We start from the raw sequence: 12229 nt of genomic DNA, 5'->3' as shown, positions 1-12229 counted from the left end.
GAAATTTTGGCACTTATCGTTATTTATATGAAAGTATTTCAAAACTGATAAAAGCTACAACCATGGGTTGTTTATTGTTGTATTCTACATGAAATTACACACATTTTTGTATATAAAACTTTATGTAACGGCTAATATAAAACGGTGCAAACATTACGACAATCTGACAAAAGAATTTCTGATTTTTTCGGCAGTTACCACGCGGACGTAAGGAAATTTTTTTTTTCAAAAATTCACCATAAATCGAAATATTGTGCTAGGGACTTCCAATTTATTGAAAAATGAAGCTAAATGATTGAATATTACTAGAATGTAAGATTTTTAGCTTACAAATGCGTTTTTCGACCATTTTGGTCGAGTCAATGTTGACCAAAGGTTGAAATATTGACACATTGTTATTTATATGAAAATATTTCAAAACTGATAAAAGCTACAACCATGGGTTGTTTTTTGTTGTAGTCTACATGAAATTGCACACATTTTCATATGTAAAACTTTATGTAATGGCTAATATAAAACGGTGCAAACATTACGACAATCTGAGAAAAGAACTTCTGATTTTTTCGGCAGTTACCGCGCGGACGTAAGGAAATTTTTTTTTTCAAAAATTCACCATAAATCGAAATATTGTGCTAGAGACTTCCAATTTGTTGCAAAATGAAGGTAAATGATTGAATATTACTAGAATGTAAGAGTTTTAGCTTACAATTGCGTTTTTCAACCATTTTGGTTGAGTCAAAGTTGACCGAAGGTTGAAATTTTGGCACTTATTTATTTATATGAAAATATTTCAAAACTGATAAAAGCTACAACCATGGGTTGTTTTTTGTTGTATTCTACATAAAATTGTGCACATTTTCATATATAAAACTCTATGTAACGGCTAATATAAAACGGTGCAAAAATTATGACAATGTGACAAAATATTTTCTGAGATGTGTCGCTGATGCTTTTTAGTGCGAGAAGAAAGAAATTCGCGCATGCGTGCCTAGGTAACGCTTGTAAACAAAACAACAGCTTGATCCGTGAACTCCCAGCATCCCTCAAAGTATGTGATTCAAAATTTTTCGTCAAGTAGGCCTATAACTATTTTTCCACAAATATTTAAAAAACTTTTTAGTGACGACATATTTTACGTCAATTAAGCACCCGACAGACAATTTTCGTCAACGTAAAATACATCCAATAGGCGTTTAAGGGTTAAGCAAGCTGTTCCTTTGAAGGTTATGAGTTTACTCAATACCTCTGAAATCTCGAACAATGGAGGAAAAATATATATCAACCTCTATTTGTTCCAGTCTTGTAGGAACGCATCTCTTCCTGTTGCTTGATTGGTAGTTTGTGGTTCTCATATGTGGTGAACATGTCCACTTTCAGTTGTGGAAGCATGTTGGCTGTTGTCTGAAAAGAATGGTTCTGTTGAGACTGGTTCTCCTTGATAGGGAGTCTACTAATACATTGAGAGACTGTGTGAGGTGAATTGCAGATAAGTACCACTTCTTGCTCGCTCCATCAAAGGATGGCTAGCATTATCGTATAGAGTGGAGATGAGTGTGATCCCAACCTCTTGATGTAGGACATTGCAGTCGTCTTGTCTAGAACAAACCAAATGTGTTTTGGAGGGTTTTGAGTATTTTGAGAAACAAAAAGACAGCCATCAGCTCCAGGAAATTTATATGACAATTCTTTACGGTAGCTAAACACCTTCCTGCCACCTGATGATCCTCCCAAAGTCCTCCCAATCTGTCACCGAGGCATCTGTGTGTATTGTCACTCCTACAGACTAGGATTCGGAAACCTGTTTCGCCAGAGATTCCTTCGGGGACCAAGGCTGAAGTATCTCCCTAACTTTTTTAACCTTTTTGATGAAGTCAGTCTCACATTTTGTTTCTTGCATGTGATAACCAGAATTTATTCACATTCTTTTGTTGCAATCTGAGTATTGGATCTACTATTGATGCGAATTGGAACAGGTCTGTCATACGTTCTAATTGCCATTTGGAAACTCTTGGCTGTGCTTGGTACGTTGTGAGGACTCGCCTTAGTCTGTTTTGAGTATGATGGGGAGAGACAACAGGCCATGAAAAGTATCCCAACAGTTCCAGGCACTGAAAGGGTCTCCTGGGTGTGAGGTGGGATTTTCCCAATTAATCATAAAACCTTTTGAATGTAGTAGCCTGTCGGCCACCGCTCTTAGTTTTTTTCAAGCACACTTCTCCTGTGGATCCCCAAAGGGCATGACTTTGAACATATACATATCTTTCCCTATCTTGAACCCTGGGAATGGGCAGAAGGGAATGGTGACAGCTGTCCAAGTCCCTCTTAGAACGATTACATGTACTAGGGCAACGGTAGTTACCTGGAAAATTTGGCAAACATTGTGTGTGTTCAATGTTGATAAGTCTAGGATATCACTTTGTTTGGAGGAATCCTTTTTGGGGACACTTGAAAAGACGTGTTTGGTGGCGAATATGAACATGATTCTCAATGGCTTCCATTAACAGGGCCTTTCTGCATGTAACCTTCCAGAGAGGGGTCTGATTTTAGGAAGAAACCCTTTACAAGAAGGGGGAGGGGTGAGACAGTTTCCACCCCAGCCTGATTAAAAGATGCTGTGCCCCGAAAGGAAAAGCTTCCATTGCCTGTGGTGTCATCGAAGTTGACCCCCCAACCATTACCAAAATAAAAAATGTGATAAATTTGACAGGAGAACTGTTCTATACTTAGGGAAATGACAGGTCAACCCTGATGATACTCTACAAAGCAACTGTTCTATCTGTTTCGTGATTTGGCTACGTGCTATCAGTATCCGACTCTTGACTGCGACAGCTAATCATATAATGTGTAATAAAGATGCTTACAGGTGACACAATGTAAAGAACTTTTCAATCAAAGAAACATTTTTATACAGTCATTCACCATCATTCCCATTGAGAGTTAACTTTATTTTTTTAGGTGATAAAAGTGAACATAAAACTTTCTCCAATGCTAGAATTTCCCACTCCTAGTACTATTGTGCATTAAGCACTTGTCTGTGCACCCTTGTACAATATAAAAATTATGGATATGGTACTCCTGAACATCATGAACAACATACAGGCCCACATTACACAATAGACGGATGGATTCAAATCTTAAATGATTTTAGGATTTGTTGCAGTCGTGTCTAATGAAACAAGCCAGTTTTCTTTATCTAATAATGCACCTGTTTTCACAATTGTTCCTTGACTATAAGTGCTTTAGAAGTCATTTCAAAATCATTGTCCTGAAGTTTTCATTTCACAAATGATTTGAAGCTGTTCAAATGGTGAAAGTTGGGTCCCTGCACATTTAGGCATCAAAGGAAATCTTAAGTGATTGTCCAACTTTCAACCAACAATGTATGTAAAGTATTAGAAACAAATCCTTGACAGAAATTTAATCAGAACCTTTAATATTTTCAGTTTATCCTATTAAAAAATTTCTAAGGGGTTGTATTACGTTAAATATGATGTAATATATTTACTATCAACAAACTCTTCTGGCCTGTCTTATGAGAGCTAAGACTGTTAACTCACTTATTTGGTTAAAGTATATTTTGATAATAGTAAAAGTACCCCATCAGCACTAAATATATACACTACGTACTGGAAATGTAAAACTCAGTGCAGACCTAGAAATAACAGAATTTGATTCAGTTTATGAATGGCACAGTGCAGTACTGAAGAATGCTGTTTTCATCTGGTTGTTGAGAACATACACTTTGTTTCTATTAAAATGCAAATGAAGAAATGTTTTTGTTTCATATAAGCATTGTCCTTTGCAGGTATTTGGTTGGAAAAACAAAGTTTCACTCACCTTTATTACCTATTTGTGGTGTGAAACTGGCCAATTTGACTGATGATGACATTGAAGTTATTGAAGATAGAGTGCAAGCAATGCTGTCCTTCAGAAATATCAGGTGAGCATTATAAGTTAGAATGGTTGTTTTTGTAGAACTAATGACCAGAATAACTTTGTTTTTGCAGTGAAACAATTTTTATGCAAACCCATTTATCAGAGAATAACCATTAACTGTGGGAGACACATCCAGTTTGCTGAAGCAGAATTTTGTAAAAGAATAGTTCCTCCATACATGGCCAATCTTACAAGGTTTCCCACGCGAAAGGGTGGAAGGAGCTCACCCTTTGGTATGTACCCTCCTTCATGGCTAAGACCCAGAACCCCTTGATTGGGAATGACAGGTTCATAGAGTTCTCGATCCTGGCCATAGTGAGATTAGACGATCCTCAGGACCTGCTCTTGTGTCCGGTCCAGGCAGTGAGGAAGTGCCTCAGGAGGACAGCCCGGTTCAGGCCAGCCATTAGGAACCAATTTTTGTCCACTGGCCGGGAAAAGAAGGTGGATTCGAAGAACACCATCTCCTTCTGGTTAAGGAAAATGACCAGGAGAGCCTACGAAGGAGCGGGTACGCCTCCCCCGGAGAAAGCCAGGCCTCACGACATCAGGGGCCTTGGAGCATCCCTAACCTTCTCGAAGACCCTAGCGGTCAGCCAGGTCCTAAGGGCCAGAGCGTGGAACAGGCAATCCACTTTTACGGCTCGCTACCTGGAGGACTGCACCCGTGAATCCTTCAATTCGTTCATAATTGGGCGGGTGGTGACTGGGCAATGGCAGATCTAGGCCTCCACTGAGCATGGGACTCCAGGGGGTGAGTGGTAGTATGAGATGGATTGAAAAAGAAACCCACAAATTCAATTTGTAACTTGTTTACTTCTAAGTATTTACATTAAGTTTTACTCCACACTCGAGTACTTTCAGGCCCTTCTGTGGCCCATTCTCAAGAGATGTTTGGGCCTTGACCCAGGCTAACATCCCAAACATCTCTTGAGAATGGGCCACAGAAGGGCCTGAAAGTACTCGAGTGTGGAGTAAAACTTAATGTAAATACTTAGAAGTAAACAAGTTACAAATTGAATTTGTGGGTTTCTTTTTCAATCTTCAGAAGAAAACTGAAAGAAGTTTTTGTTTGGTTCATTATGAGATGGATTATCATAATTATTTACAAATACGTATGATTATTATTATTATTAATATGTGCCTGTATTTCTAATACAAATTTAGCATACATGTTGTGTTAGGAATACGTAAATGCAATTATTCATGTTTATTGGAGCATAGGGAATATTATGTAGCATTTATATCATTTTATATGGCGTGCTACTCATGTTGTCTTTATCTGGTATTACTGCAATTATTCTACGTCCATAGCCCGCCACTGTTCACAGCTCCTCCAGTGTATTACTTTTATATTGATCATTTTCACATATTTTATGGCTTAAGGACTTATGCAAGTGTTTCAGTGAAGCCCTTTATTAACTATCTATTGAATGATAACAAAGATGGTGCAGTGAGTAGGGTTGCCATAAGTGAATTTCGATCGTTTATTAACTTCTCCAACCAACATGGTCAAAGCAAGCAAGAACCAAGTGTTTGCGTTCATCGTAACCAAGTTACCCAGCAGCAGTGAACCTGAACTTCGTTTGGATGTGCGTATATATTGGTAGTGAGTTTGTGTGGTTTACAGTGACTCAATATATTGTTGGGGCTTTATTACAGTGACTCAATAGTATATCGTGGTGGCTACCGAAATTAGGACTAATGTGCGTTTGAGGGAAGACTACTTGCTTTCACCATGCGTGCAATAGCGCAAGAAGCCACAGTGTTGCCAGCTCCGATCTCTCTCTGTTGCCTAGAGCTATTGTAGTCGTGATTGGCTATCGTTTGTGACGTTACTACTGAGGGCGCTGAGTGATATTTTCTCTTATTTCGTTTGAATTTTCTATATATGCCGCCAAAACACGAGAAAGGAAATAGACCAAAGACTTTAGAGGTTTCTCCCCCCATCTTCCTCAACCACTGCTGACATGACGTCATCTCCAACACATTCAAGATCTACTTCTCCCTCATCAACCCCTTCGGCCATGGATTTTATCAGCAAGATGTTTGAATACATGGAAAGAAAAGATGAAGAAGAAAACAAGATGAAGAAAGACGAAAAGGAGACAATGTCAGGCATCAGGAAGAATTTCAAGCATTAATTGAAGCTATGACTGGCCTCAGGCACCCCCTACCTCAAGCAAGTGATGGCATAGGGCCCCCTACCCCAGTGCCTACATCTGCAAGCGTTCTCCAAGGGCATAATTTAGCTGTACAATCACCTAAGTTTACAGTAAATCTGCCTCCACCATTAACTCAAGCAATACACAGAACGGATGCAGAGATGGAAGGATTGTGCTGTTATGGTAGATTTGGATAATTTATCACAACCTTAGCAATTAATACAGCTAAGGGCAAGTCTAACTCAAATTGAAACTTATATAAAGGGTCAGCAGAATGAGGCACTTTGCTGTTTAGCTTTTATGCAATGCAAGCAAGCAGAAGGCGAGTCATTAACAGATTTTTTCGTTCGTTTACATCTGCTCTCAGAGGAGGTTGATTTGTGTAAAGGCGTTAACTGCGTGGAGGTGCAAATGAAACACGCCGTTTTGGTTGGCATAAGGAATGAAGAACTCTCCAAGAAGCTCATCAGCATGCCAACTACAGCAACACTTGAGGAAGTAAAGCCAACTTGCAGGGCTTTTGAAGCTGCGAAAGACAACGACTGAGCTAAAGGCTCCAAAGACTTCAGTACGTGCTGTGTCAAACTACAAGAAGCAAAAGAAGGTTTCTGCTAAGCAGCCGCAACCTGAGAAAAGTTACTCGCAGGAGAAAAACCCTTCTTTAAGTAGCAGATGCAAGAATTGTGGTCAACAGCATCATAGTGACACATGTAAGGCAGCATCTCACAAGTGCAGGAACTGTGGTAAAACTGGCCATTTCCCATACACTGCTGCATGTTCCACACTGGCTAAGGAGTGCTGAGTTTGCTATAAATTTGGCCTCTATGATGTTTGCTGTGCACAGAAAAAGTCAAAGGGAACTAGGGAGTCAAAGGATTAAAAGGAAAATAAGTTGAACACCGTCAAGACATTCTCTACCTATATGTTCTGTCGCTTTATGCCCTCAAGGTTGTCCCCCACCACCTATCAAGATCTAACCTTGGAAGAAATTCGCACTGCAGCACGTGAGGACCCCTCATACACAAGACTCCTCCAGAACGTTGCCAATGAATTCCCCAGTCACCGCTACGATCTCCACAATGACATACTACCCTATTGGAAAATAAGGGAGGAATTATACAGGGTACCTCTCTCATATACACAGCCTTTCATACTTCACCCTCACTCTCACTTCCGCTACTTCCATTTTGACCCCCCCTTAACCTCTTGCAAAATAAAGTTAAAAACAATATTAGAACATGTATAACACTAAAATTAGTGGAGTTTTACAAGTCGTGGGAAAGAGGCCCTGCATGGGGTTGGAAATATTTACTTCAAACTTCCCATGGCGGGCACAGAAAATTGTTTAGAATTTTTTTCTTATACCTGCCATGTGCATTTGATTTTTTCAATTGGCCGACTTTAAGATTTTCCCATCTTGGGTATGTTAATGTGTGTAGTTAGCCTGACCTTAGAAGGGTTGATGTAAGCGCCTTAATTAGTAAATATAGTGCATAAATGTGATATGTACAAGGTTTCAACCAGTAATATACAATAGCCTAATTTCAAGTAGCATATGAAATGTTTTGGACACTATGGATTTTGTAAGTTTTTGTATGCCACAACAAATAAAGACTCGTATTTCTGTAATATATCTATAATAACCCCTGCACATACACACACCCACTTTGGGATGAAATTTTTTTCAGAACTTTTAACAGCTGAACCCTCCTCAAAATTGATGAATTTCCTCTTGAATGCTACACTAGTTTTGGGGATTGTCTATACACAATACCAGGTTTTGAGTCTTTGTTACTTAACAGATTTCATTACTTATCAAGAGGCTAAACCCCTGAACTATCCACTATGTCAAGGTGTCAGTTTAGCCATTAATAGAGGTTAGTCAAATTATTTTGTTATCATCAGTTTCCGTGTTTGCCAGTCATAGAGCCCTTTTGTTTTTTTATTATTTTAATGTTATTTCTCATTACAGAAGTGCAAGGCAGTTTGGACAGTGGATAATGGAAAGGATAGGATCATCTATTATGAATTCTTTAGAAGTTACAGCATTCTTCTTGCAATTTCTGGATTGGTTTTATTCCAGTGGCAATACCCCAAGATCTATTGTGAACAAACCAATTCCTGTCCCACCACAGGTTAGAACTCATTTGTTATTATTTTTTTATCTCTTTAATTCCTGGAACAGGGAGGCATGGTTTATGGCAATGATTCATGTCTTAAAATTGTCTTGTTATTGTAAAATTATTTTTAATAAAAGTATTTTCAAACGACAATCTCAGTGTTGGTCCCCAAATTGTGGAGTAAAGTACTACCAGCTGTTTGGTTGTCAGATCCACCAAATATGTACTGAAAGGTTTAAGTTGCTGCGAACTAATATAGGCAGTCCATGGTTATCGATGGGGGTGCCGCACCCCGGGGCGCCGATAAATGGAACTTGGCCTGTTATGGCAGTAGACAAGCCCCCACAAAACCGGATCACCAATAACCAAGTCGGCCGATAACCAGGGACTGCCTTACTTTATATTAGAAAGGAGAGATAAGAGTGTGTCGTTTTTAAGTTTTAAAAATTGATACAGAAATTTTTTCAAACTGTATTAACTTACTTTTTTAGTGTGTTGTTGGAAATTGGTTATTCATACTTCATTAACAAAAGCACTTATAAACACATTTGAAATACTGGTATATGCAAATTAGACTTGGGTCCAGTCCATTTGCTAGCACTTGAAGTGAAAAAAATTTGACTGATTAATTTTTTTATTCTATTAGGTTTTTTACAGATGAATTTAGTAACAGCATTATTATTTTATAAAATTGCAGAATGAAAGACATTATAAATTACCCCCCTCCCCCCCAAAAAATGTGTAATCTGCTCTTGAACTTCTCTTGGACACCCTCTTGTGCCTCCTGCCTATCTCTAGAGTAGACTGCCAAGAAATGGTAAGAAGTCCTGTAATGCATGGAATTCATTCTTGGGTTTTGAGTCAAAATGTCCTTTACTTGTTAAAGTTCCTTCGGCCTATATTCTTGGCTTTTCCTCCACTTTTATTGTTAAATTTCTATCTAGATTCTTAAAAGGACTAGTAGTATTCTGGGTACAGCTTACAGTAGCCAGAAAAGAAGAGGATACAGGCAATTCAAGGACAGAATGGAAAACTGAACCCTAAGATCTAAGAAAAGGAGGAATAAATCAGTAGCTGGCAATACTTCTTGTGATAACTGGAGTATCTTATCCTGAGTCTCCTTAGGTGATCTAATCCTTGAAAAGTTGTCATCAGAACTAGAAGAACTAGAAGACAAAGGAAACTGATCTTTCTCAGTACAGCCAGCATGATGACCTGAAGCTGCAGAAATAGAAACTGGAAGTTCTACCCATGCAAATTCTTCAGATACTTGACTTTCAATAAACAAGTTTGCTCCTTCATCATTTGGAAGCACAATATATTTGATAACTCCCAGAATTCTATGGTCTTTGGAAGTTGCAATGCAATTTTTACAACAGAAGATGTTAAAACCTGCTGAACAGGTGGAACTGGTTCAGGTGGAATTTTCTGTGAGTCATCCAACTCACTTTCTCACATATGCTCTGCAATTTTGTTGAAATAATTTTCAGGATAGGTGTCATGTCAAGTACATTAGGATTTCCCTCCCACAGCTCTAATCGTATGGTGGTTCTGGAATGGCTGTCGGTCCCTCCCGAACACTGGGAGTCAGAATGGTGGTCATATCCAGTGTCCTAGGAGGCTGCTGATTCATCAAGTGTGCTATGATTTCTACTGTTACGTAAGGTGAATCCACATCCATACTAGAGTCAGATGAGTCCAGGTGAACAAACTCTGAACATGACAGACCAAAAGGAACATCCTTAAGTCATTTGAGGCTCATCTGCAATACTTAGCCCTTTTAGGTACTAGAAGAAATACCTCTTGACACATACTTGAGGTTTGAATCATGCCTTAAGTTGTGTATGGTGAGCCCTTACTAATTCCCCATTTAACAGTTTCTTCAGTCTGTAGGTGAATTAGTTCTCCCTTCCACAAATCACCTGGGAATTTCCATCAAATCTAGGCATCAACTGGGAAGAAAGATGTCCTGACCACTCCACTTTCTTGAAGATTAAAGCACCTTCTCAAAAGGGTTGATACTAAGGATTGCCATTTGCCCATGGTTTGCTAGTGTCCTTAGAGGAAGGCTAATTAGGTCTGTAGCTACCAATGGGAAGGGAGACAAGGTTATTATCCTCAAAGTTTGTGGGACAACCTCTGTTCTTGAGACTGTACAGGTTTGACATTTCCTGTAAGTTTAGCTCATATCATTGGACTGAATTTTCATCATGGAGACCAGGATATTTACTAGAAGGTTAATTAAAGTAGATTAGAATTAATGTTTGAGGAATTTATTGTCTAAATTATCCATACAAAATTATCCATACAAAAAATAACTAAAGAGAGAAAAACTGAAATAAAAAAAGTAAAAAATCAAAACTCATGCTATTTTTCCTCTCTCCACTGAGTCCCCAGCAACAACATGAACATCCTACACTCATTAAAACACACCCACACTTCTTTTTAAAGTAAACACACAACTCGTCAGAGAACAGCTTTACACTCTTAACACTTGTAGGATAACTGAAGTCACACCAAAAGCAGCACCTCGCCCTCACTTGACCCGCAATGTGAAGTCAGCAAACACGAGTGCCAACTGTCCCATGCTAAATTTTCAAACAACGCCCCAAAAAACAACACATCTCCTGACTATTTACCTTAATCCTATTCCATTCACACCACAGGCTTCTCTTTGGAGTGGTAATGAACCCTACAAAAACCCAACTTTATTATTCTAAACTGCTGCAAACCAAATCTGTTAGCTCTCTGAAAGAAAATTATTCACCTGAAGTTGCTGTTTGGAATATCTCTCTCTCTCTCTCTCTCTCTCTCTCTCTCCTCTCTCTCTCAACTCTCTCTCGTCTCTCTATTATCTCTCAATCCTCTTTCTTTCTGATCCTCTCCGGTTCTCTCTCTCTCATACCTTCTTTTTAACTAAGGCATTTAAATTAAATCCTGAGCTGCAAAAATACAATTTGATTAACACATCTAACATACAGCTGGTTATTATAGAAATAAACAAGGAATGGGTTAACTAATTCCAATCTCAAATGGAATAAGAAAAAAAACGAAAGGGAAATTGAAAGACAGGTTCCCATCACTGTTACTAATTAGTAGATTATCTCAAAGTCAACACATTTAACGGTCAGTTATGACAGATGTCAAAAAGTCTTAAACTGTCTCCCATGACTGTCTTTAACCATGAATCCTCTGTCAAACAAAAAGGAACACTTTGTAATATGGCATACACAAATACTATGGAGCAGTTCCCTTCACACAGGAACAAAAGTCATTCATCAAAGAAAATGGAATAGAAAATGTTGAAAAATATCAATGGAATGGTGAAATACACGTTAGGGTGTTGAATGTCAATCAGCTTACCTCTTCAGTAATAGTCAACCGCCCACAACAACTGTCTCTCACACCAGGAAGTTCGTGCCTCAATGAACCACATTTTCCAAGAAGTTCACAAACCTTGATTCACTCACCCCTTCCATATGTACAAACATATGCATATAAGTTCCCATTTCACACCTACAAATCCAATTTCAACTGGATAAAATTGTTCCATGGCTCAACAAGTGCCTTGTCGTACCACATTTAGGTCATCGGACGAAAGAATGCTGAATCCACACTTGTGATCTCATGCAGTCAGAATTGTCTCTGTTCCCAAGCAGACAAACAAAAATCTGAATTTACACGGAACAGCTATTTGCCACATCAGTGATACAGACACTTGCAGGATCATTGAGTATTCATATCGGCACAATAGGGTAAGCATTGGTTTGTTATGAATTATATATACTGAACAAATAGATAAAAGTGTAGGTAAATTATTAATATACAATAAAAAAAGAATTGCTTTGGGGTAGTAATGAGTTGCAAGTGCACTTGAACTTTTGAGGTTCCAGTTGCACAGTATCCTCAGGGAGACTGTTCCGCAGTCCAACAGTATGAGGAATAAAGGACCTCTGGAACTGAGAGTTTAACAGCGAGGTTCATTTACTGCATATTGATACTGTTGTT

General features: G+C 38.6%; 1 protein-coding gene across 2 annotated transcripts in view; it reads left to right on the top strand.

Moving 5' to 3' along the window:
• Positions 1-12229, top strand: part of LOC135202559 (peroxisome assembly protein 12-like) — a 165626-nt gene that overhangs the window by 84449 nt on the left and 68948 nt on the right. For both annotated transcript variants that reach the window (XR_010311759.1, XM_064232039.1), the window contains exons 5-6: positions 3806-3940; positions 8074-8236. Coding sequence is in view for 1 of the 2 variants with exons in the window: in XM_064232039.1 (XP_064088109.1) it covers positions 3806-3940; positions 8074-8236 (298 nt within the window). In the remaining variant the exon portion in view is untranslated. The remainder of the gene's footprint in view (positions 1-3805; positions 3941-8073; positions 8237-12229) is intronic.

The sequence above is a fragment of the Macrobrachium nipponense genome, chromosome 30 (genome assembly GCF_015104395.2).
Source record: "Macrobrachium nipponense isolate FS-2020 chromosome 30, ASM1510439v2, whole genome shotgun sequence".
Classification (NCBI taxonomy): Eukaryota; Metazoa; Arthropoda; class Malacostraca; order Decapoda; family Palaemonidae; genus Macrobrachium; species Macrobrachium nipponense.
The sequence above is the reverse complement of the archived record's forward strand: the minus strand, read 5'-3'. Positions and strand labels throughout refer to the sequence as shown.